The sequence below is a fragment of the Macaca fascicularis genome, chromosome 8, assembly GCF_037993035.2.
Source record: "Macaca fascicularis isolate 582-1 chromosome 8, T2T-MFA8v1.1".
In the NCBI taxonomy this organism is placed as follows: domain Eukaryota; kingdom Metazoa; phylum Chordata; class Mammalia; order Primates; family Cercopithecidae; genus Macaca; species Macaca fascicularis.
Window position 1 is genome coordinate 139,510,894 of NC_088382.1, and position 27,710 is coordinate 139,538,603.

At 37.4% G+C, this 27,710-nt stretch overlaps 1 protein-coding gene and 1 non-coding gene across 51 annotated transcripts in view; both read right to left on the reverse strand.

The window, feature by feature from the left end:
• CYRIB (CYFIP related Rac1 interactor B) overlaps positions 1–27,710 on the reverse strand; it is a 175,930-nt gene that overhangs the window by 27,501 nt on the left and 120,719 nt on the right. For 14 of the 50 annotated variants that reach the window (XM_015455180.4, XM_045398702.3, XM_015455173.4 and 11 more), the window contains 2 exons: positions 11,655–11,737; positions 3,669–3,790 (listed from right to left, as the gene is read on the reverse strand). In XM_015455180.4, coding sequence (XP_015310666.1) covers positions 3,669–3,790; positions 11,655–11,727 — 195 coding nt within the window. In that variant the 5' untranslated portion in view covers positions 11,728–11,737. Of the gene's footprint in view, positions 1–3,476; positions 3,553–3,668; positions 3,791–11,654; positions 11,738–12,638; positions 12,722–27,710 lie in introns of all 50 variants that reach the window. The other 36 variants (XM_045398704.3, XM_065519604.2, XM_065519607.2 and 33 more) reach the window with 7 other exon arrangements.
• Positions 942–1,068, reverse strand: LOC123575390 (small nucleolar RNA SNORA25). Its single transcript, XR_006700681.1, has one exon. It is a non-coding gene; the product is annotated as a small nucleolar RNA SNORA25 (small nucleolar RNA).

A 27,710-nucleotide genomic window follows, 5' to 3' on the forward strand; every position in this document is an offset into this window, starting at 1 on the left:
AGTAATAAGAAAATTCTCGGTTTATGTTAGCTTTGTATCAGACATGGTGCTATGCTGTTTACATGGGTTGTCTAATTTTATCTTCACAATAACTCTGTGAATTGCTTCCCCATTTTGCTACTATGAATAAGGCAGCCATACCAGTTTTTACATTGACATTTCCTCTTAAATTACAGTTGTTTGGAATGTTTTATAAAATATAAGTACCTGGTGCAAGAGCACAAACAATTTTATAGTTTTTTTTAACATACTGCTAAACCGACCTCCAAAAAGACTACCCATTTTACAATACTTCTTGAAGTGACTGAGACTACCATTTCTTCACAAACCAACTAAAACTTCTTCACAGTGATGTGCACTTACTAGCAAAGCTGACCATTTTTTCTGTTGTCTGGGCTTTTTCATAGATAGAAGAGTTGGCTGCTCTAAGTCTTATTAATTAACACTATCAGCAATTTAATTATTGATCTATGACTGTTATAACACATCAGTTATTTGTATATTTGGTATATATCCATTTTTTATTTGTACCTTCCTTTAATTTGTTTCTCTACTCTTCAGAAATCTTTTCTCTTTGTATCATTAAACCCGCATCAACTTCTCAACAAAAATCTCAACTGCCTGAATAGTTACACATTTGTCCCCCATCTACAGTAGATTTAAATACAGCTTTTCAGTTTTCTAGCTTACGTATTTTATATTTCAATGCTTATTTATCTTTTATTACTTCATTTATCAATGTTCAACAATGGTACCTTTGTAAGTTGTTTCAAGCCTGGTAAGATGAATCACTTACCATTGCTTATTACTTTTCCCTTATATTTTTTTGTGTTCTCCAGTGTTATTTTTCTATGTAAACCTTCTCTTTTCTTTTCAACTTGGAGACACTTTCTCACATCACCAATCATGGACTATTTTTGAGTGAACTATGTGTGGCTATGTCTTATAGTTCCTTAGGAAAACAGCACTGCTGAGTGACTATGGGATCCTATGCAAAACTTCAATCTTTGGTCATAGCATTAGGAGATCCTGGCTTCACAGCCCTAGAAGGTCTCTTTGATATATCCTATATATAAACTTTTCTACCACTATACTCTATTCCAGAAGATTACAAACGAATCTTAATATGGATTCAATCAAATCTATAAACAGACTTTAGAGAAAACAGTATTATTAATATTATTATCATATTGTAGAAAGCCTTCCCACACACAGAAGCAGAATAATTCTCCCAAACGGGAAGTACTGCAATTAAAAAAAAAAAAAAAAAAAAAACCCAGGTTGGACACACTGGCTCATATCTGTAATCCTAGCACTATGGGAGGCTGAGGCAGGAGGATTGCTTAAGGCCAAGAGTCCAAGACCAACTTGGCCAACAGAGCAAAACCCCATTAAAAAAAGGCCTAAGTGTTCTATATTTTTTTAAAAAAGAAAGAAAGAAAGAAAGAAAGAAAGGCTGGGAGAGGTGGTTCGCATCTGTAATCCCAGCACTTTGGGAGGCGGAGGTGGGTGGATCACCTGAGATCAGGAGTTCGAGACCAGCCTGGCCAACATGGAGAAGTCCCGTGTCCACTAAAAATACAAAAATTAGCTGGGCGTGGTGGTGGGTGCCTATAATCCCAGCTACTCGGGAGGCTGAGGCAGAATTGCTTGAACTTGGGAGGTGGAGGTTGCAGTGAGCTGAGATCATTTCAGCCTGGGCAACAAGAGTAAAACTCTGCCTCAAAAAAACAAACAAACAAACAAACAAAAAAAACAAGCAAACAGGAAATGAATATTGTTTCTCTCTATAGCAAGATTTTTCTCTTCATAACAACAAGCTTTAAAGAAGTTTAATGACCTAACACTTATAAACAATTTAAATGAATTTGTAGCACTAACAACCATCATAAAAAATTTACCAATTAGTTAATTAAGATCCTACTAAATCATTTAAATCTTTCATTTCCACAAATGTTTGATTTTTCAAAATACGTTTAAATGTTTAGAGAACTTGAATTTCACAGAAATGGTTGTATGCCTTAGTTTACTGAAATCTTAGGGTTTTACTTAAGCCAATAACATTGCCAAGACTAAAGCCCTTGTATTTATTTGTTCAACAACTGTTTACTAAGTGCTGTAAGTTTACAATGTATTAGGTGCTGATAATAACAAAATATATAAGAAACCAGGTTTACCCTCCTCAAGCTGGAAGTACAGTGGTAGAGAGATAAACACTCAACAGTAATGGTTTACCTCCCCCCCAAAAAAGAATGGTTCCCACAAAAGATATGTGTGTAAAGTGGGCAAAACAGTAAGAGGAAGTAGGAGATTATTGGGGGATTTGAAGAAAAAAAGGAAGGGCATTCTAGACAAAAACAAAGGAAGGGTGCATATCAAGAAACAGAATTCACACCAGAATTTCCCTCAGTTAATGACACTACAATCTGCTAATGTAAAATAAAAACAAGGGCCAGGCATAGTAGCTCATGCCTGTAATTCCAACACTTTGGGAGGCCAAGGCGGGGGGATCACTTGAGGCCAGGAGTTCAAGACCAGTCTGGGCAACATGGGAAAACCCTGCCTCTATTTGGCGGGGGATTAGCCAGGCATGGTGGTGAGTGCCAGCTACTGGGGAGACTGAGGCAAGAGGATCACTTGAGCCCAGCAGGTTGAGGCTGCAGTGAGCTGTGGTTGCACCACTGCACTCCAGGCAGGGTGACAGAGCTAAACCTTGTCTCAAAATAAAATAAAAACCAGGGAATCATTTAACTCTCTCTCTTCCCTTACCCTAAAGATTTGGTCAATCACCAACACATGTTTTGAATCACCACCGTCTGGTGTCTGCACTTGATTCTGCCTTCACTTAGTAGTCCAAAATGTCAGAAGAGAAATCAAGGTGGATATGGAATGTATGTCCCAAAGAGTGACCTTGATGACCTCTGCACTCTTTGTTATAGAGAATAATAAACAAACCAGAGGATGGGAAGAATCAAGAAACACAGCACGGGCAATGGCTTCAAGAAATGCAGTAATGAGAAGGGGAAAGATGAAGACCCAGGGGACAGGGATTTCCTCTGTGTAGTTCTGGACACCTACACGTGGCTACGCTACAGGGAAGAATTCAGTAAAAGAAAAAAGATAGAAGATTTAACTAAGAGAAAAAATAATTCAAAGAGTAAAGTTTCAGAACAGGATGAAGAACAAAGGTAAAGAAGTTAGTCTTGGAAAGAAGCAAGGACACAGCTTCTTCTGAAAAACAAAAGAAACAAAAAATGAGATGAATAGAAATCTGAAAAAGTTCACAAGTTTGGGAGAGGAAAGTTGAGAGAGACCACACTACATATTTTCTTTGTGGTGTAAAGTCATGGGGAAGGTGTACTGACTGCAAGGATGATTTCAACTTTCTCCTAGGAAGCACCATATAAATATTGCAAATTTCAGGTATAAGAGCAACCCAAAAAGTAAATAACATTTTCTTAATGTACAAAAACTACCTGTTTATGGAACGCAGTTTTTCCTTTCATGCTCATTTCACTGCTATCACTTCTGAAACAATGCCAAGTGAGCATCCTTCAAATATAATACTTAGTATGAAATATAGAATTCTGAAGTCTAGAAAACAAGAGATTACAAAGAGGTGGGACAGTAAGTTTTAGTTAACTAGAAAATACATAAATGTGATTTACCTCTCGTATTTCGTGGCCAGCTCCTCTGTATGATTGCAAGTCCTCCAAGATGCCTTCTGCATCTTTTAATACTACATTCACCTGATTATAAATTTCCTTCTCAGACTCTGTAGGCTGGGCATCTAAATAGCAGGAAAGCACAAGAAAATTTACAGTGACATGAATTTTTTTAAATACATGTGTAACTCTAAGCAATTAACAACCCAAATTTCCAAAGATGAGTTAATTCTAGTTAATGTTAACTTTGAACTTTTTAAGGAAAGACTAATACTTTTTCCATAGTTCTACATTTAAATGACTAGTTTCAAGTTTATAGATATTACAGAAAACAAGGGAACACCAAACATTATTAACTTAGTTTAAGTTCCAAATTAGGACTTGGTGTATTAAACCAATCTGATAATTATAATTAAAATTTTTAATTGTGATAGTTTTAACAATCACTTTTTCTACTACATCCATCACTATCACTGTAAATGCATCAGAAATGATAGATTTTAATGCAAAAGAAAGCCTACTAAAACATGTTGCTTATCTATAGTTTAGGACAAACTATTTTCATTTTCCTATAAAGTTCATTTTACTTTTAATGACTGAGTTTTGATATTAAAAAGTAAAAAACTTTAAAAGAATAGTTTTTAGGTGCTCACCCCCTTTGCCAGGAATCACTCGAAAATGTCTCAACATAAATACTATAGGTTAAAGAAGGGAGGATATATATATTTAACAACAAACCCAAGAGAGTATCACTGAACTATTCTGTTGGTGAATACAAGGTCAAGAATCCTATGCAGAGGAGTTCAAAGTTATAAAACTGCTCCACAATTACTCAGCTGCTGAAAACTAGATACTTTAAGCTACACTACAACACTATTACTGAAATTTTGAAATACTAAAGAAAATCTGAGTTCCTACACACTTGGGAGTAAGAGAAAAATGAAGGAAGAATTACAGTTATAAAAAGCAGAATCAAGGACACAAAATATGGGCATTTTCACCACCTGTGGTGTTAGCTGCAAAACATATGTTAATGAATGACTAAATCTGGATTTCTCTTTGCTTGACTCAAGTTAACAGAAATCTTGCTTTTAATAATACTGGTCATTTGTTTCTCTAAGGACAAATCTTTTATATTTTAAGAAAAAAGGTGGACTCTAAGAGGAAATGAAGGTTTCTTCATAAATCTTTCCAACTAAGCCACATTCAGCACCACAGGTAAGGCATAAAGCACGTAAAATCATAAACATTTGATTATCATGTTTTAGAGAAAAATGGCAGAATTCCTCCATGCTAAAATTTTCTCTTATGAGGGAAAAGGAATCAGTACGAATTTAAGATGAAGTAAGAGCGTTTTTAACACTATCACACTGGTCTTTAAGTTTAAAAATATTTTAACAAACAAAAAAGAAGGTTTTTGGTAAATCTTTGTCTACCAATCATATAAAATTAGTTAACTAGACTTTTCTGCTCCTTTTCACCTCACCACAAATACACAATGACTTCTTTATTCCTTTACTTAGAACATTGTAAAGAAACTTTGTTACACATGAAACTGGGAGTAAAGATCCCTAAAAACTATAACTTTATTTTGTGCTTGGAGCAAGTAATAATTCAATTCTACCTATTAAACCTACCAAATAGTAAAAAATATACAACATATTTTCTAAAAATTCAATAATTACATTACCAAATTTTAGACTCAACATATGTAAAACAGTACTACAGCAACAATAAAGTAACATTCATAAGTCAACTTAAGAATGTGATCTGTTCCCTTATTTTTCAAATTTCTTTTCAGAAATCATTTTTTTAGGAAGAAAATACTGTGACAAAATAATTACACAAGAGGAGCCAATTGAAAAATTAAAAAAACTCTCTATCCAAGGCTACAAACGTATTATTACTAGGAACAAATACTGATATTGCAACTAAATGGTTAGCTTTCTTATAGATCAAGCTTTGTTATTTAGCAGGAATAATTTACTGCTAAATATTTTACATTTAGCCAGACCATATTTTCCAATGTAATAGTCAGACATACACTCTTTTTAAAAAAACACACTTCATAACTTTTATACTTACATCAGATGCAGTAGAGAAAAATATGTTTTACATGCAAAAAACGACAGTCTTACACTTTTTCATATGGAATTGTGAAACTACAGACATAACATCAATAGTAGACACATATCTAGTTTGAATTCATGAAGTGGGAATTCATGACAAAGGACAACAGTTTAGCTGTTATATATCAAAGGTATCTGTGAAGTTTGAAAATGCTAGACTATGTATTTTAGGTGTGGTGACTAGCTGTTAACATAAAAATGTGACACTGAGACTTAACATACAAACGAAACATTATCAAGTAGACTTAAGTAGACCTTGTAAGTGGTTAATAACTAGTAAAGGTTTAATAAGTACCAAGAAATTTAAAAATAGAGGAGAAGATTTAAGTTTCCCTTTAGGGTGAGAAAAACACCCAGCACCACAATGATTGAACATTTTTTAGACTGTCACAGGAAAGTCACATTTATAATTTTGAAAGCTGCTGAAGACTGCTGTAGAAATGAAGACAAACAGAAAATAGCAGACAAGTAAGCACTACTTTACTGAAAGCAAGTCATGCAAAAGGGTGAAATACTAGGAAGGGGGGAAAGCTGTATAAAATAAAGCTTTTTATTTATTTATTTTTTTTTTTCAAAAAACGGTACTATATAATGCAACCAAGACTTGTCACTTTGATTTTCCATAGAAAAAAATGGCTTTACTATTAAAAAAAAAAAAAAAAAAAAAAAAAGTACCATTTAGTCAGCTTACAAAAGGACATTCAAAATTGCAAAATAATGTATCTACTACTGAGAGTAGTAGACATACTACTCATCAAGCCTAGTTTTTAAAGCTGTTCAAGGGAAATTAAGGCATGTTTCAATTGTTCTTATTGAAGGTAAATTAAAAATTTTAGTAACTTCACACTAATTTCCTATAGGGTGGAGGGTAGAAAAAGAGTCACTAAATATAACTGCTAAAATTGAAGCCATGATAATATAAAAAGAAGGAAGGACTAACTATGAAATGAAAAAATAAAAAGTCAACATAAAAATTATAATTGTGATAAGGGGTCTTTCTGCTTTAATTTTACATTAATTCATTTAATAAACCTATGCAATCTATCCCTGTAAGTTACATCAAGACAGAGACTAGAATGTAGAGTATGTACCACTGGTACATATGTAAACTCAGTTCCTAGATTTTCTATAATACATTTTGAATGAATGAGAGGGTACAGAGACATAAATAAGTCTCCAGCATGAATTAAAGGAGACTATTATGCTTTTTGATCCCTGAATAAATATCATCCTATATCATTTAAAAAAAATAAGAAAGATGACACCAGAATAAAGGTATTTCAAAGTACAGGGCAAAACCAGCTGAAACTATGCAAGAGATAATTGAAAAAATTAGAGTAGGTCCCAATATTTCTAAGTGATAAGGGGGAAACAAGTAACACAAAGGACACAAGGAATAGAGGAAATGCATGACTCAATGGAAAGGCACTATAACAGAATCAGAGAAAATATATTCTATTTCTCCCGTAACAAATGACTACCTCTATTTACTCTCCTATTTTGATCTACCTGGAGGTAAGTAAATCAAGTTTAAAAAATACATACTGAACTTCTATCATTTAAAAAGCACTATGCTAAGATTGGGAAAGGACACAAAAATAAATAAAAGTCACTTTTCTCCCAAGAACTAGAATTTAGTGAGCTAGTAGATACAGAAGTTACTTAGGCTAGAGATTTGTCATTAGAATAAGCTATAAATTAACACTGTTGTTATAAAATAGGAAATTCCAACAACTAAAAGAGTATACAGGCCCCCATTCAGTGTTGTTGTTTTTTTTCCCAAAGACAGTCTCACTCTGCTACTCAAGGTGGAGTGCAGTGGAGCAATCACAGCTCACTGCAGGGCCACATGTCACTATTCCCAGCTAATTAAAAAAAAAATTTTTTTGTACAGATAGAGTCTTGCCATGTTGCCCAGTCTGGTCTCAAACTCCTGACTCAAGTGATCCTTTTGCTGTGGCCTCCCAAAGTGCTGAAATTACAGCCATGAGCCACTGAACCTAGCTCGATTGAGTGCTTTTTATATGCTGTCAATAGCATAACTGCCGCCAAATTTTATGGAGCAATTTTGGGCTTATGTTTTAACTGAACTATTATTAAATAAAAACAAAATAAAATCTTATCATCTAGGAGTAATCTGTTCTAAGGGAAAAAATCCTTCTATCAAGAGTAAACATTCGACTGAATACAGACTTAACATTTCATGCCTTAAGGTCTCTGTCCACGTTGTTCCTTCTTTCTACTGTCCTTCACTATATTAGTTCAAAACATTCTAATTCACTCTCCAAAAACCAATTCAAACATCACCATCAGAAAGTCTTCCATGATGGGCCAGGTGCGGTGGCCCACACCTGTAATCCCAGCACTTTGGGAGGCCGAGGTGGGTGGATCACCTGAGGTCAGGAGTTTGAGACCAGCCTGGCCAACATGGTGAAACCCCATCTCTACTAAAAATACAAAAAATTAGTTGGGTGTGGTGCTGCATGCCTGTAATCCCAGCTACTCAGGAGGCTGAGGCAGGAGAATCGCTTGAACCCAGAATGTGGAGGATGCAGTGAGCCAAGATCATGCCATTGCACTCCAGCCTGGGTGACAAGAGTGAGACTCCGTCTCAAAAAAAAAAAAAAAGGGTCTTCCATGATGATTCTCATTCTACTCACTGCCATTTAAAGTTAGTATCTTCATAAGCTACATGTTGAAAATAAATAAGTAAAACTATGAGTTTTCTGGCTGGTGGGCATCTGTAATTCCAGTTACTTTTGGGGACTGAGGTGAGAGGGTCACTTGAGCCTGGGAGGTCAAAGCTGCAGTGAGCCGAGATCATGCCACTGCACTCCAGCCTGGGCGACAGAGACTGACCCTGTCTCAAAAACAAAACAAAACAAAATTATGAGCTTTCGTTTCTATCCTCTCCTACTAGATTGAGAGCTCCCAGCACGTATGGGTTGTATCTTAGTTCTATTTTGCATCTCCAGCACCTACTGGCTGGTATACAGGAGGCAAGGCATAAATGTATGTTGAACTGAAGTGAAAAACAGTTACGGGGGTCGTGAGAGGAGTAGTAAGTTAAGGGAATAATGATTTACTTTAAAGACAATCTTAATTTTGTAAACTACAAGATTCCATGAAATTACATTTCAAATGCACTAGAATATGTCATTTGTATATAACATGATACAAATAGCCAGGTAATCTGCATGAATTATTTCTATAGTTACCCAACTGTAGAGACATATTGGGATAGACTTAACCAATCAGATTAATAGAAATAGTAAAACTAAATTACTCTGGTGACATGAATATTAAAGTGCACCTAGAAATAAACAATGTAGTACTAATTACTCTATCAAAAATAATGTGGCTTTATTTTAAGTTATTGAGAACTAGCAGATCAACAATGTTGGCAGTTTTGAGTCTGGTATAAAGAAGTATACAACAGTTTAAGAGAGCACCCATCTGATGGGCCAAGGTCACTGTAGTAGCTTAATGATAAGGTAAGCTTTTACAAATGCGTATTTCCAAAAAGAAGAAAAATATAGAAATGGACTGGAGATTAAATTAAGATAATGCCAATGTTAGAATCAAAAGAAAATGTATCTAAAAATCTAAATAAGAAATAACAATGGGTAAACTCTACTTTGGTATACAGTATGTCGCCACTAAATTTCATTTATAGTATACCAGTAAGTATAAAACCAAAAGATCTACATTGGCTGATATAGGCAACAATATCTGCCTTTACAGTTAACATTTATATGTACTTCTGCATTATTAGTTATTATTGTTGTTCGCAATTTTTACCTTTTCCTGTCACTATTATTAAATTATAGTAATGTATCGGGTGCGGTAGCTCAAATCTGTAATCCCAGCACTTTGGAAAGCCAACGTGGGTGGATCACTTGAGCTCAGGAGTTTGAGACCAGCCTGGGCAACACGGTGAAACTCCATCTCTACCAAAAATATGAAAAATTAGCTGGGCTTGGTGGCATGTGCCTGTAGTCCCAGCTACTCTGGAGGCTGAGGTGGGAGGATCCCTTGAGCCAGGTAGGCAGAAGTTGCAGTGAGCTAAGATTGTACCACTGCACTCCAGCCTGGGTGACAGGGCGAGACCTCGTATCAAAAAAAAAAGTGTATGTGTGTGTATGTGTGTATAAAATGATCCAAACACTCCCACAGATTGGAAAGCCAAGACCAAGTAATCTTTTAAATACTACATTTAAATTCATGCTTCTCACTTGACCCAAATATAACGCTAGGTTTACAAAAAGATCAAGTGCCAAGTCTTGAACAAGATCTTGACTGTATCAAAGTCAAGATTCTGTAAATGTAAGGAATTTGAGACAAAGAGGAAAAGGGAGACAGAACGGCAGAAAAAGACACAAGACCAAGTTTGAAACAGATGCAAATAAACTAAAATACAGCTCTAATGTAAGTTGCCTCATCTGAAAGAGTATCTTCAAGTCAGCAATCTGCTCAACATCCTCAAGCTGATTAAAAGTCATGCTAAACATGCACTTAATATAGCACTGGTAAATTGTTGAGAAGGGTCAAGAAAACTAATATTCATCTAATATATAATAGTATTTCCCCTAAAAACCCGATTTCCCCTGAAACTCAATTTCATATAGACCTGATATTGATATTACTACTCTTTACTAGCCTGTACACAGTACCCAAACTGTAACAGATTCTTTATAGAAATGGAATAAAAGTAGAAAATAACCAGAGACCACAAATTATTCTACAAAATGGAGATAGCTATAAATTGATGTGTTCATATGAACTGCCATGATTTAAAATGGTTCATAAAATAGAATGAATTACCACATTAAATCATAAAAACTAAATTGAAGTTGGAGGAAAAGGCAGTGACTTTCTGGGGGTTTATTTTAAATGATTTATTTGTTTTGTTTTTAAAATCAGAAAACGTCTTAAATTTTAAGTATATAAAAATACGTTCAAACACTTTAACCTCAAATAAAAATATAAGGGATCACATGATTTAAAACCTAAGGAATACCTCTTCACCCTTTCCTAACAATTTTCTATTGATCAGTTAAAATAGCATCATTCACACTAAAACACCAATTTAATAATTCTTCTCAATTTGACAACCAGACAAGCTAAAGCGGTATCAACAGCCAAAAAAAGCAAAAGCTTTGCAACATGCACCGAGGTCAATGACACTTACCTGCCACTCTTAGACCATATTACAATAGGTCATGCAACATAAAACAAACAGAAGGCAAATTACTTAAAGGTCTGTGAACCCATTATTTTTCCTTTTATTTAGAGTCAGAAAAAATAAATTCCTGAAATAAATACATTCCATTTTTTTAACTTTTCAAATTATCTGCAAAGATTAAATAATTTAGGTTCACACTTACCTTTTAATATTATGCCCAAATTACTGAGCTCTGAATGGCCTTCATGAACAGATTGATATTTGAAATACTCAAATATGTACCCTAGAATAACTGAAACCTGGTCGATTTTTCTTGACTGCAATATAAGTTTTCCCCAAATATTGCTTCTATTAATAAATCTTGAGGTAGTACTTCTCCTTTCTAATATTTTTCATAAAAATGTTTTCATTAGAGAATAGATCTCAAATTACAAAATAATCTCCAACTAAGAGATATAAAATCTCTTACAAAAACTCAAAGACATTTTATCATCACAATTTAATCTATAAAACAGGACTTCCAGTTCTAGAAGGCACCAGAAATTTACTCAAACAATTCATAGCTCAGTCATGCAAAGCAGTTAAAAAGATGGCAAAGTGGAAACATTCATTTAGTGCAAGACAAACGCAGTCTACTGCAGGCAAAGAGAAATAGGTATAAAATCATCTTCTCACTTTCAAAATCAAGGAAAAAATTTGGCCCCTGCTCAAGGTCTGTGCATGTCAAAACTTTAAGAAGATTCCCCATGTTAAGGTACCTGTCAAGACAAGAATGAGAAAAGAGAAAATATCCCTTTATAAAAAAGAACATCTGAAGTTTACTTAAAGAAAAATAGTAACAGGGAAAATGTTCATTAGGCCATGAATTCATTCTTCAGGTTACCCAGACTGTGCTCTGGCAGACAGCAAATCGGGTTCTCAAGGTGTTGATATGTAGGACCTAGAGGTGAAATGTGGTTTTCCTGTACACAATGGCACAACTGATGCTCTAATTCTTCTCAAAATTCTCCCAAGACAAGTTTCATTAATGGCCTTATAATGAAAAATTCTTTAAGTATTCCAATAGTGCTAATATTCTGAAAAAGAAATTTCTGATGAAGAATTATTTACATGTAGTATTGTTAGTATAGCACTGAAACAACAATTTATTTCAAAGCCAAATATTAATACATTTGGCCACGGCTCACCTTTGCATCTCAAAACAGTATAAAACTTTCTTCCTGCATGCAATTAAATAAAGCATATATTTCTAACCAAATTTGGATTGTTAATAATCTGTGGAGGTTATGGAGAGTACTGATTCAAGATATGCAGCACAATTCTGATTTTTAAAATAAAATTATTATAGGATTATAAGCGAACATTGTTTGACATAGTCACTAAAGCATACTATTAGAATGTTCATCATAAGGCTACTTGCTTCATGGACTAATGAAAGGACAGCACTGGCTACAGACTCAACATGATTTTAGCAAATGAAAAACTAAATTATACATATGATGGTGATGTTTGCCTACGATTAAGAAAAAAATCATGCAACCTTTGTTTGATTCCCATGTTTAATTAACAAATATTCTGGCTGGCCTTCACTGTGGTGAGTATAATTCATCTTTCACCTTTACCATTATGCACCAGCTGTGAAGGGCTAAAGAGACTTACTTTCAAAGTCCAAGAAAAAATGTGCTGCATTGTGGTCTATGTCCCTGGTTAGCACCTTAATGAGATTACCCATGCCAGCAAACCTAAAAATAAAAATGGCAACATCATTTAGTTCCAGTAAAAAATTTTAAGCAGAGGCCTGGGATTTGGCAAAGGCTGGCTTGCTCATAATTATCAACAGGTGCAGGTTTATATGCTTTTGGCACTGAGAATTTGGAACAACAAAAGCACATTTGGCTCTGAGTTTATAGCTCCTGTCCCTCTTTTCCACATATCAAAAAAATTACATAAAGCAAGATGGGAAAAAAGATTAGATTTTGACATGTTACTCCTTTAAAATTTTTGAGGCATATATTTCTCAATTTAAATTAACAGCAAAACTAGATTTCTCAAATAAGTAAATACAGAAACCATTTTTTTAAACAATAGGGATATTTTCCTTCTTGCAGAGTCAAATCCTATTGGGAATACAAAGAAGAAAGTATTCAAACCACATTTAACCATTAAAGCCTAAAGAAAGTTATCAATTAATGACCCATCTAAAAAAACTTTACCATACATAAAATATTTTTGATATCTTCTATCTCTTAAGATTAATCAAACTTTTATTATTTAACTCTTAGACTGAATAATCAACTCTATACAACTATACCATGTATGGAACTTAAAAGTTAACACAGCAAACAAGCACAACAGGGAGCCAGCAATTATCACAACTTAGTAGGTTTGCAGAGCGAAAAAAGTGAAAATACGGCATTGGCATAAATGTTGCCCAAGATCTCCACAATACAGTGAGGATGAAAGTGGGAAATGGGGTCAGAAACACCCAGGAAACCAGGTTCAAACCTCGAAGGTAGAGTAACAAAAGGGGAGGCAAACTATGGTATCACGGCTACCCACATCCTCCTCCCTCCAACTGCTGTACTTTTCCTCCAACTGCTATGTGTTTTTCTCCAAAGATCCCGTTGCTGGCAAATGTAAATAAAGCAAAACATAAAACAATATTTTTATTGAGAAAAAAAGACAACTTGCCACTCACTCTCATTGTAAGAAGCTTGAAAAAAGTTACACTTCCTGTCACCTATGGCATCCCCTTCTTCCACCTACTCTCCAACATCAGCATATGTTTCTAACTGTAAGCTTCCCATGAGGAAATAAATATGAGTGTGTAACAGTTACTTGCTTTAGTGGTCAAAGTCCGATGTACGGAAACAAAAATTTCTTATAAAATGTTAAAAGCAATCTAATTTATTCACATATGGTAAGTACTGAATGGTTCTTCCCTTTTGAAACAATATTCCCCCAATGGGGGAGGTGGAGATCTATCTTCTTTTTATATTAATATTTCTATTACACAGAATTTCAAGGGCCTGATTTTGTACAATACTTTACACAAATGGATTAGGTGACATTAAGCTAAGAGGGAAATATTTAGTATTTCATCTTAATTACCTTATACATTGTAACACATTTAATAATACCAAGCTTTTATATTAAAGGAAAGGATAAACATTTTTCCTAAATCATCACACCCAAATAATAACCTCAAATTGGTTACTAAAGTTATTCAATAGATGTTGGAAGAAACCATTTGGAAGTAGCATACTTCACAGCTTTAATTTTTAAAAGCTTTCCAACATATATGGAATGACTGTTTCCAAACATATATAAATTTTCTCACTAACGAGAACTGAGACCAAATACACAAAAAATTACCTAGTGGTATCAATACTGCAACTACAGATGAAAAATATATCATGAGAAAGGACTATAATTACTTTTAGTAGGAAAAAGGCAGCATACCATTTGGTTTTAGGAGTTTAATCTATGGAATCAAACCAGAAATTGGACTCTAGCTTAGTAGCTGTTTGACCTTAAGGATGGTAGTTAACCCTTCTGGGGACTCATTTCTTGATTGGTAAAATGCAGGTAATTTTAGTAACTATCTTAAATTCCTATTATGAGTGTTAAATGAGATTAAGCACTGACTCAGCTTAGTGTCTGGCACACAGAAAACATTTAATAAATATTGGCTGTTGCTGTAATTGAAACCTAAATATCACAAAATAACCTTTTAAAAGTAATAATGGCTCTATTTCTTTTAATATAAACCTGAGTCCTTATCAACACATTCCAATGTTATAAATTAGAACAAAGCCCATATTTGTCAAGAATATTGCTGAAATGTTGCCCTAAAATTAGTTCTATTAACAGGAAACCATCATCAGGTATGCATGGAGAAGAGGGAGATTAGGCTTCCTTACCTTTTTACCTGTATGCACACAGTCCAACCTTGGGAAAAATTTTGGAACTAGCCAGGTATGTCTGCTCCATTGTCCTACAGCTCCTTCTGTAAACTTCTTCCTCTGTATATGGTTCTTCTTTCCAGGCACTCAAGGCTAATGTGATCCTCCCCTCCTCATACTTGGGAGTATGACCACTACATCAGACTTCGTCCTGACCTACTTACTCTCATAAGGATTGAGAATTTCTTGCCTATTTATCCCACACACAGACACTTAGTTTGAAAATGGCTCAGTTGGCTGGGTACAGTGGCTCATGCTTGTAATGTCAGCACTTCGGGAGACCAAGGTGGGCAGATCACGAGGTCAGGAGTTTGGGACCAGCCTAGCCAACACAGTGAAACCCCGTCTCTACTAAAGGAGGTGGCGGTTGCAGGGAGCCAAGATCACACCACTGCACACTCTAGCCTAGGCAACAGAGCTAGATTCCCTCTCAAAAAAAAAAAAAAAAAGAAAGAAAAAAAAGAAATGGCTCAGTTTATCTAACACAGTGTTTCTCAGTCTCAGCACTATTAACATTTTGGTCTGAGGAGTTCTTTTGTTATTGAAGTCTGTCTCACATTGCAGGAAACACAGCAGCATCTTGGGTTTCAATCCACTAGATACCAGTAGCTACCCCCCATACAAGCTGTGACAATTAAAAATGTCTCTAGATACTGCCAAATGTCTCCTAGGGGCAAAATCACCCGACTGAGAATCACTACAACAACTGTTGTCCAGTGCAAAACTTGGCTCTACCACATAGCACACAGGACAGATGCTACAGAGGCAGCACATATCACAATGTCTCTTTGAACAAAAACTCATGCAATTTTCAAAGCTCTAAAAACAGTCCCATTATAACATTATCGGTTCTCCTATCCTTTATAAGAATAAACAAAAAATTAAAACCATAACCCTATCTTGCTATATTTTAACCTGGCCAAAAATCAAACAAACAAAAAAACAAACAAACAAACCCTCCTGTCCTCTCACTGTGACTGTTTTCAACTAATATGACAGTGGTTAATCATCAGCTTAGGTGGGACCAGACTGCCTGGGTCTGAAACCCAGCTCTGCCACTTCCAAGCTTTGTGACTTTAGTCAAGTGTTTTTTAACTTCTCCATTCCTCAGTTTTCTCATGTGTAAAAGGTGCATATTAATAATATTCACCTCAGAGGGTTTCTAAAATCATTAAATGGGTTAAAATAAGCACCACATTTAGCTCCATACCTGGCAGTTTATTTACTATTACTGTTGCAGCTGTCAGAGCAACCTAACGACGGGCTCTGTTCCCAGCAGCAGAACTTATGGAATGTGAGGCGTGGGCGGATGTGGCAGTCATACTTCCTGCCACAGAGGATGGCAGTCTGTCACAAGAGAATGAACCAATATTACAGTGCAAAGTCTCAGAAAGTGTCCTGGAGTCATTAATTTCCATTCATTCCTGAGTTCCAGCTGTCACTTCTTTCAGTCCAGTTGCTTGATTTTCCTCTGGTTTTAAGATACCCTAGTTTTTTTAAACCAATATCCCTTTTAGCTGTTGAGCTGGATTTCTGCCATCTAAAGGAGACTAGTAAGATTTCTAAGTTTTGGATGAATAAATACATTTGATATGAAAGATACCAAAGGTTTTAAGACTTTTTTTGAGACAGGGTTTCACTCTTGTTGCCCAGACTGGAGTGCAATGGTACGTTCTTGGCTCACTGCAACCTCCGCCTCCCAGGTTCAAGTGATTCTCCTGCCTCAGCCTCTCGAGTAACCGGGATTACAGGCAGGCACCACCACACCTGGCTAATTTTGTATTTTTAGTAGAGACAGGGTTTCTCCGTGTTGGTCAGGTTGGTCTTGAACTCCCAGCCTCAGGTGATCCACCCGCCTCGGCCTCCCAAAGTGCTGGGATTACAGGTGTGAGCCACCATGCCCAGCCGGATTTAAGATTTTAAAGCAGACTATATAAAAACTAACCCAAAACACTATTAATATATTTTAGAGGTAACAAATATTATCACTTAGAATAATAAACTAAGTCTTACTATCTGAATTTAGAAGGGAAAAGCTAAAGAATCCTCTTTCAAATTATTTTCTATTGTAATCTTTAGATTTAAACTAAATATTGTATTTACTAAATAAGCTAAAAATAAATTTAACACAAATTTAATACACAGAAACCAGACACGGTTTACCTCAAGAGTTGTCCTATTTCTGGTGGAATTTTTTTTACTATGAGCCCTTACATTAGACATTTGTTTCCACGTTGACAACTTATCTGGAAAGGAACACGCCCTTCCTGGCCGGTAGTCTGTGGAATGTATTTTTAAGCTAACAAAAGGCACTTAAATACATTAGACCATTTTCCCATAAAACATTTGAAAAGAAGTTTCCTTACAGAATAATAGCCAATAGAAACAACTACACCCTACCATTACTATAATACTTCCTCTATCTTTCCAGAAACTTCCTAAGAGATGTTATTACTTCACTTACTTTTTCCTCCTCAAGGTACTTTTTAATTTTGTCTCCTCTTCCTAGAATGCTAGTCCTAAAGATTTTCCCATGACTGGCTTCTTTCCATCCTTCAGGGCTCATCTCAAAAGGTTTCTCTTTGAAGAGGCTTTTCTCTGCCAACCTCTTCAAAGGAGTTGCACCAGCTGCAGCTTCTACCAGTGATAATCTTCTACCTACTGCTTCACCCAATTTATTTCTTAAGCATATTTATCACAATCTGATTTTGTCTTAATTGTTTAGTGTCAGTTTTCCTCACATCCAGCTTATAAACGTATTAAAGATTTGTGAGTGGCCAGTGAGATGGAGGGGGAGGAAAGAAAAGTAACAAACACACTGACCAGCTTCACTTTAAATCAGGGTTTCTTAAACTCAGCAATACTAACATTTTAACTGTACTATTCTTTGAGGGACTGTCTAGTGCCTTGTAGGTTTGTTTAGCAATATTCTGGGCCTCTGCCCACTAGATACCTCTTATCACCCCTGCTCTCAGCTGTGACAACCAATAATGCCTCCAGACATTGTCAAATGTCCCCTGGGAGGCAAAACTGCCTGTTGTTGAAAGCTGTTGCTTTTAACATATTACCAACCTGAAGTGCACCCTCAGTTTGCTACCTCACTCAATCTCCTCTCCCACTTTCCCAGGTGATTATTCCATACATTTAAAAAATGCTTACCTTCCTCATGATCTCTTCAAAAAAAAAAAAAAAAAAAAAAAAAGAAGAAGAAGAAGAAGAAGAAGAAAACCACAAAACCCCAACAACCCATCCTCCATTCTCACTTGCAGGAAATGACCTCACTGTATTTTTCACACACAACACACAGAAGCATCTATCTTTTCTACGACCCTCTCTAGTAACCATACACCCACCCTCTGTACCTGTTTCCTGAAGGACAACCTTTCCTCTGGGGCACTACTCCCACTTGCCTTTGTCTCCTCAAGGACTTCATGTTCCCTCTACTACAACATCATCTTTCTTGTCCTCTTTATAGAAAGACTTGTCAAATGAACTGTTGATAGCTGTTTCTTTCCACTTTTCAAACTTCTATTCTTTCAACTCATTCCAGTTTGGCTTTTATGCCCACTACAATAAAGCTGTCCCTGTCAAGGTCGCCAAAACTTGCATTTGGCTAAATCTAAAGGACAATTCTCACACTTCAACTTACTGAACTAGCAGCTCTTGACCCAGTTAATCACCCACGCCTTCCTGAAAACACTTTCTTCAAAATTTGACATTCTGAACAATATATTGTCTTGAGTTTCCTTCCTACTTGTTTTTCTTTTCAGTACCCTTCTGTTTGGCATACATACATTTATTTCTTCCATCTTAAACAGAAATGTACCTTGATTCTATTTCCCTCACCAGCTCCCATCCTATTCCCTTGCTTCTCTTTGCAGCAAAATTCCTCAAAAGGAATAGTCTAACACTCAGCTTCTTTTATTTCTCTCCTTTCATTCTCTGTTAAACCCCTTGCAATGTGGCTTTTATCCCCATCCCACACCACCAAAACTGCATCAGGTTTTGGTGGGATGGGAAGGCCATCAGGTAACTTCCATGTTGCTAATTCCAATGTCAATACTCTGCCCTCACACCTTACCTTGCCTGTCATGAGCATCTGCCCTGACACTCCCCTCATCCTCCTCAACACACTTTTATCATTAGCTTAAAGGGCAGCACGTCTCACCTCCCCAACTGCCACACCTCCCTACTTCTTGCCACCCTCACTTCTTGCCAGGGTTGCTGGTCTCCCTGTTTCCACCCCAGCCTCCTCCTATAATCTCTTCCACATATAAGAGGCAAAGCACTCTTTTAAACATATAAATCATCCTTTCTCTACTCAAAGCCATGCAATGACTCACTAACACACTCAGAATAAAATCCAAATCCCTTACCAGGTTGATATGATTCAAATTTGTGTCTCCACCCAAATTCAGTGACAAATCAAAGACAATGGGGAAAAATGCCTCGAAGGCATCTCAGAGACCTTTGTGGCAGCCCCCCCCCCCCCCCCCCCCCCCCCCCCCCCCCGCCATCACAGACTCAGAGGTCTAGGCAGGTAGAATGGTTTCACAGGCCAGGCCCAGGGCCTGGCTGCCCTGGGGACACTGCTCCCTACATCCCAGCCACTCCAGTTCCAGCCATGGCTAAAAGGGTCCTAGATTATGTCTCAAGCTGCTGTTCAGGCAGGTACAAGCCATAAGCCTTGGCAGCTTCCACGGGTGTCAGGCCTGCAGGTGCGCAGACAGCAAGAAGTGTTGAGGCTTGGGAGTCTCTGCCTAGATTTCAGAGGATGTATGGACATGCCTGGATGTTCAGGCAGAAGTACACTGCAGGGGCAGAGTCCTCATGGAGAACGTCTCCTAGGGCAGTGCACTGGGGAAATGTAGGGTTGGAGTCCTCACCAAAGCACTGCCTACCATAGTTGCGAGGAGGGGGCCACCCGTGCTCCAGACCCCAGAATGGTAGATCCAACAACAGCTCGAACCATGCACCTGGAAAAGCCACAGACACTCAATGCCAGCCCTTGAGAGCAGCCATGGGAGGTGAGCCCTGCAGAGCAAGAGGGGCAGAGCTGTACAAGGCCTTAGGAGCCCACCCCTTACATCAGTGTGGCCTGGATGTGACACATGGAATCAAAGGAGATTATTCTGGAGCTTTAAGATTGAACAACTGCCCTGCTAGGTTTCAGATGTGCATGAGGCTTAAAGCCCCTTTGTTTTGGCCTATTCCTCCCTTTTGGAAGGGGAGTATTTAAACAATGCCTGTACCCTCATTGTATCTTGGAAGTAACTAACTTCATTTTGATTTTAAAGACTCATAGGTGGAAGGGCCTTGTCTCACCTCAGGTGAGACTTTGGACTGTGGACTTCTGAGTTAATGCTGAAATGAGTTAAGAGTTGGGGGACTACTGAGAAGGGCTGATTATATTTTGTAATGTGAGAAGGTCATGAGATTTGGGAGGAGCCAGGAACAGAATGATATGGTTTGAATTTGCGTCCCTGCCCAAATCTCATGTCGAGTTATAATCTCTAGTGCTGGAGAAGGAGCCTGCTGGGAGGAGACTGGATCATGGGAGTGGACTTCCCCCGCTTGCTGCTGTTGTGATAGTGAGTTCTAATGAGGTCTGGTTCTTTTAAAGGGTGGGGCACCTCCCCATCTCTCTTCCTCCTGCTCTGGCCATGTAAGACGTGCTGCCTTCCTCTTTGCCTTCCGCCATTCAAAGTTTCCTGAGACCTCCCCAGCCATGCTTTCTATACAGCTTGCAGAACCATGAGCCAATCAAACCTCTTTTCTTTAGAAATTACCCGGTCTCAGGTAGTTCTTTATAGCAATGTGAGAACAAACTACTACAGGGGTCCTACAAAATCTTACATCATCTGCCCCTGACACACTCTGGCCTCATATCCCTTCACTCTCTACTGCACACATGCACATCTAACCACAAAAGCCTGTTTGCAGTTTCTGCTGCTCAGTAAGGCCTCACCTCTTCAGAGAGAATCCTTGAGCTACCTACCCATCTATAAATGCCCCTTCCATCCTCCTCTCTATCCCCTTCCCAAACTGATGGTTTGTACCATCTAACACACATTCCTATTACTCTTATCTATTTACTTTGTCTTTCTCTGACTAGGCAGGGGTTTTGTTTTGTACACTCTCTATCCTGAGCACTTAGAACAATGCCTGGGATGTAGTTGGTATTCATAAGTATTAGCTGAAAAAATACATGGTTAAAAACAGACAGAGAGGCCGCACACAGTGGCTCACGCCTGTAATCCCAGCACTTTGGGAGGCCGAGGTGGGCAGATCACCTGAGGTCAGGAGTTTGAGACCAGCCTGGCCAACATGGTGAAACCCCATATCTACTAAAAATACAAAAATTAGCTGGGCAGGATGGCAGGCACCTGTAATCCCAGCTACTCGGGAAGCTGAGGCAGGAGAACTGCTTCAACTGCGAGGCAGAGGTTGCAGTGAGCCAAGATCACACCACTGCATTCCATGGGCAACAGAGCGAGATTCCGTCTCAAAATAAAAATAAAAACAAAATCCTAGGACCCTTAAGAATTATACTACATCCACTCTGCCTGCAGTCTCTAAATGGAACAACAAAGCCTAGATGACAGCACATCTGTTTACAGCATAGTGCACACAATATTCTAAGCCCACTATTGAGACCTACTCCTCAGAAAAAAATACTCATTTCAACGAATTACTGCTCACTGACAATGCACCTACTCACCCAAGAACTCTAATGGAGATGTATAAGGAGATTAATGTTGTTTTCATGCTGCTAACACAATATGCACTCTGCAGCTGATGGATCACAGAGTAATTCTGACTCTTAAGTCTTATTATTTAAGAAACACATTTCTTAAAGTTAAACCTGTCACAGATATGGATTCTTCTGACGGATCTGAGAAAGGAAACTGAAAGCCTTCTGGAAAGGATTCGCCATTCTAGACACCATTAAGAACCTTTGTGATTCATGGGAAGGGGTCAAATATCAACAGGAGTTTTAAAGAAGTTGCTTCTAACTCTCAAGGATGACTGTGAGGGGGATTCAAGACTTCAGTGGAGAAAGGAATGGCACATGTGGTGGAAATACCAAGAAACTAGTGGAAATACCAAGAAACTAGCGTAGAAGTTCATCTTAGAAGGGCCTTTAAGATGTGACTGAATTGCTGCAATCTTATGATAAAAATTTGAGTGGATGAGGAGTTGCTTCTTATGGGTAAGCAAAGAAAATGGTTTCTTTCCTTTTTTTTTTCTGAGACAGAGTTTCACTTTGTCACCCAGGCTGGAGTGCAGTGGCACGATCTTGGCTCACTGCAACCTTAGCTCCCGGGTTCAAGTAATTCTCGTGCCTAAACGTACTGAGTAGCTGAGACTACAGGTGCAAGCCACCACAGCTAGCTGATTTTCTGTATTTTTGTAGAGATGGGGTTTCACCATGTTGCCCAGGCTGGTCTCAAACTCCTGAGCTCAGGCAATCCACCCACCTCGGCCTCCCAAAGTGCTAGGATTACAGGCGCGAGCCATTAGGCCCAGCCAAAAATGGTTTCTTGAGATGAAATCTACTCTGAAGATGTTGTTTAGACTGTTAAAATGAGTATTACATCAACACAGCTGATAAGCACTGGCAAGGTCTGAAAGTACTGCCTCCAATTTTGAAAGTTGTATTGTGGTTGAAATGTTACCCAACAGTATCACATGCTACAGAGAAATCTTTCCTGGAAGAGTCAACTGATGTGGCAAACTTCATTGTTGTCTTATTTTAAGAAATTGCACAGCCACCCAACCTTCAGCAACTACTACCTTGATCAGTCTGCAGCCATTAACATCCAGGCAAGACCCTCCACCAGCAAAAACGTTAAGACTCGCTGAATGACGGCTCAGGTAATTGTCAGCATTTTTATCAATAAAGTATTTATAAATTAAGGTATGTACACTGTTTTTTAGATATAAATCATATCAATAATCCCAGTAACACTTCTGAAAATATTCAAGGCACCACCCTCATCAAATATTGCCCAAAGTCTGCTTACTGAACTGATTCTAAGAAACTGTACCATCACTTGAAAGCAGGCCAGGCGCGGTCGCTCACGCCTGTAATCCCAGTACTTTGGGAGGCCGAGGTGATGAGATTACTTGAGGTCAGGAGTTTGAGACCAGCCTGGCCAATATGGCAAAACTCCATCTCTACTAAAAATACAAAAATTATCCAGGCGTGGTGGCACATACCTGTAGTCCCAGCTACTAGGGAGGCTGTGGCATGAGAATCTTTTGAATGCAGGAGGCGGAGGTTGCAGTGAGTCAAGATTACACCACTGCACTCTACACGCTGCAACAGAGTGAGACTGTCCCAAAAAAGATAAAATAAAAAAAGAAAAAAATGAAGAGGAGAGGAGAGAAGAAGGGAGGAGAAAAGAGGAGAAGGGAGGAGAGGAGAGGAGACAGGAAACAAGCAAATGTCACCAAAAGGAATGAAAAGGTGGGAAGAAGAAAAACAAAAGGGACCTTTGAAGTCCCGTCATAGTTTCTTCCAGCGGTAAGATAGCTAGGGCTCCAAGCTCTAGCTTCTTGTGGAACTCCCAGCAGCAGTGCATAATGTGGCCCCCTTCAAAGGTCTGAGACTCCAGGCCTATGGGGTTCTTCCTTCAAGCTCCTAAATTCTCCCAAATCTATCTCTTCTCTTTTGTTCCCTGAGCCCTAAAAGTAATTGCTGTTTCTTGTGGTTTCTATTAATATCTAAGTTACCTCAGCAGTCTCTTTTGGCTCAGGTTTCCAACACTTGTGAACTAAATACATATATTAAAATTCCTCATTTTAAAATGATTTCTGCTTTCCTGGTTGGAATTTGATATCAGGGAAGTTCTACAGAACAGCTTAATCCTTAACCTTACTAACACTATCTAACTCACTGCTATCAAGTACTAGTTTAGCTATTAATAAAGTGATCCTTTGATTCTCCATCTTTTGTGAAATGTAAAGAAAGAGACAGAGAGATCAGTACAACAGGATTCAGGTATTCCTGGGTGCCAGTGTTAATATCAACACAGTAGTACTAAAATCTCCCCATGAAGCCCTAGCAAATGTTAAGATCCATATATTTTAATTTTGGCTACTAAATTACATGCAGTTAAGTCACTTGACTTAAAGAAATGTGATATAACAAAGGAATAAAAATTGGGAGGCTTGATTTCTACTCCTATCATAAGATGTGTGACTTTATGCAAGTCAGTTTACTTGTTAGACTAAATCTCTTACTGAGCTTCTGGCTATTATTCTATATCCATTCCACTGCATCTTGCCTAATGCTGACATCTAGTGGATGGATACACTTAGACTTCATATTATAGAATGAAAAATCTTATTCTACCTATTTCTGTTGGGCCATGTGCAATGGATATAATAAATTAGGAGACTAATACTGTTCCTTACATGGAAGTGAAACACAATAAAATAGTATTAGATCAGATTGTCATGGTATCTTTGAGTCTGATTCAAAGATTACTGCCATTCTTCCATGATTCCAGGCATTAAAAGTTAAAAAATCTTCTGTATAACAGGAGATAGGAAAAAGAAGAATTTGATCACCAATGCAAATTACTGTCAGAGCCACATATTTAGACCATGAAAGCACAGAAACACATCCTGTTACAATGGCTTGCATCAAGCACAGACAAAAAGTATGTAGAAGGGCTACTACAAAGGCTCAAGGCAAGTAATACAGAAGTTTCTGGAATGGAATATGATGGAAACATGCAAAACCACAACTCAAAATGACCTATTTTGTAAGGACTTACTATGATAGTTTCTCTTGAAAATACGTTATCATTAGACAAATACAGTATTCTGAATTCATTTTGCATACATTATTTTAAAATCTATGAATGCAAAATAAATTTTATTTCATGTCAACAACTCAAAAGAAAAGCCTAGTCACACAAGTCCACTGTCACATTTAATTACCAAAATTGTTATTTTTGTGTGTGTGTGTGGAGTAGCGTTCTGCTTTTAACTATGGCTTTCTTTATACATCATGCTGTAAAATAAATATACGTCAATAGTTTCAATGACTAGAAATGGAAATATTTTAGAAAAGTTTCATTATATATTTCAAAATCATACTAGGCTGATGTAAAATGCAAGAGCAATGGGCACAATCAGGTGGAAGTGTAAACTACTATGACAAGTTTGGGAAATCAGTCTGATATTCCTTCTGAAGTTCATGTGCAATATTCACACAATGAACTGTAATACTGTGCAAACAAATTAACTGCAGCTACATGCAATAAAAATGAATAAGTGAATTATAATGCTATCGGAAAACTGTACACAATATAATACCATTAAATCAAACACCATATTAAAGATACTAGTTATTTATAGGGGGAGATGATCATAGGATTGGGCAACTTTAAAGACCTGAGAATTATTCTAGTTCCTCAATTAGTGGTGGATTCATGGGAGTCTTATTTTTAGGCTTCACAATTTACAAATGAAGTATGCACACTCTTGTATGAATCAGTAATTTTAAATGTTCAAAAATGTAAAGCCATTGATGCTGAGAGAACACGTATGTCTCACTGAAAGATGCCCAAGAAAAAAGCTCAGAATGGAATTCAGGTGCCTACCTCTTTCTAACACACATGCTACAATACATGGATGATCAGTTTTTTTAAATGTTTCATTATAAAGCCTCAGATACTTCCATATATGTAGCTTTTACAGTATCAGTGGTAGTAGTTGTTCTAAATCAAACAACGTTTACTTAGCACCTGTCTGCCAATGGCTGTGATGAATATTGAATATCTGGTGCTGAGGAATTCACAGACAAGTGGAAGAGACCAGACAAGCAAGTGTGGGTATACTTTCATAAAGAAACGAGCAAAGGGCATTCTGAATACACAGAAAATGGAATACCTAACCCAGTTTTGGTAAAGTAAATAAAAGCTTCCCAGAGGGGCTGATTCTTAATTCTTTCTTGTTTGCTATTTATTTAAATTAGGAAGTAATTCCAACATAAAATACAAAAAAAAAAAAAAACACAAAATAACAAAACACTATTCACAGTCTTGTCACCCAGATTAAAGCTGTAACGATTTGGCAATAGTTGCTTTAGATGGGCTACTTTTCTATGTGTGCAGTTGACCTCCCAACCTCTTTCAATCAACTTTCCTCCCCTCTCCTCCTCTCTCACTGAAGATAATTAGTATCTTTTTTAAAAAAAATTATTAGATAGAGATGGATTCTCCCTATTTGCACAGGCTGGTCTTGAACTCCTGGCCTTAACCGATCCTTCCACCTCAGACTCTCCAAGTGTTGGGATTATAGGCATGAGTCATCACACTAGGTCTTTTTTTTTTCCAGCATGGTTTTCCTGCCAAACATATTTTAAGATTTTTTTACTCCAAAGTTATATATTCATCATAAACAATACAGTATTGTTCTGCTTTTCAATTTGCATATATGATATACTATGCATATTCTTTGAAAACTCGATTTTCTCACTCAATGGTTTTTAAAAATTATTAATATTCATTCATTTTAGCTATTACATACTATTCGATTATTCAAAGAAACCAGTTTATTCACTCCTCTACTGAATGATGAGATTGTTTTCCACTTTTAAATATTAACAGTTATGCTTTACACCTCCATACACACACTATATATACTTAAGCTCATGTACAAGAGTCCTATAGGACAGCTATCTGAAAATGAAAAGGCAACCGTAACTTTACATGGTGCTAAATTGCTCTCCCAAGTACATCCATCAATTCTGTTCCACAGGTAGAAAGAGTTCCAATTTCCTGTCCTCCAAAACCTCAAGTTTAATTTTTGGAGTCTGAAATGTCTCTGATGTTTAAATTTGTCATTTATCAGTAAACATATGCACCTTTTTGTATTATATGTTTATGGGCCATCTGTGAAGTGTATATGCATTTCCTCTGCCACCTATGGTCTTTATTTTTCTGTTGTTTCTCAGCCCCACTCCTACCTTTCTGCACTGCTGGGGCTGAGAATTCAAATGACATTTCCCAGACATCTTTGCCAGCTGGGCTCCTGTTAGATTATGTCAACAGGAGGCACTGGAGGGCGAGAAGACAGGAGGAAGAGAGAAGTTACTGATTAGAACAGGCTAGTAGTTGTTGTAGGAACAGTGTGAATAGTATCCAATACCCTAATTAGGGACGGGTGCAGCCTGTAGGTTCAAGCCTAGTGGTGGCAGCAGCTTGTCTCTGGCAAAAGCAGTATCACAATTTCTTATTTTATTTTTGCTACTCTGTTCTCTCCCTTGTTCCTTTTGCTCTTCCAGCTTTTCTAGTATCTTTGTAACCAATCTTCTATATTAAATTGTTTGAAATATCCAGAGTGGTAAGTTTTCCTAACTTAACTTCAACTGTCATACCACTCTTTTTTCAAACTGAGTTTTAGGGAAAAATATATATATATATATTTATTATTATTATTATTTTGAGATAGGGTCTTGCTTTGTCGCCCAGGCTGGAGCATGGTGGTGTGCTCATGGCTCACTGCGATCTCGACCACCCTGGCTCAATCCATCCTCCCACCTCTGCCTCCTGAGTGGCTGGGACTACATGCCCGTGTCATCACGCTCGGCTAATTTGTGTGGGGGGAGGGGCGTGGGGGGAATATTGTTGCTGTTTGTTTTTTTCGTGGAGACAGGATCTCATTGTGTTGCCCAGGCTGGTCTCAAATTCATGGCCTTAAGCAATCCTCCCCGACCCTGGCCTCCTAAAGTGTTGGCATTACAGGC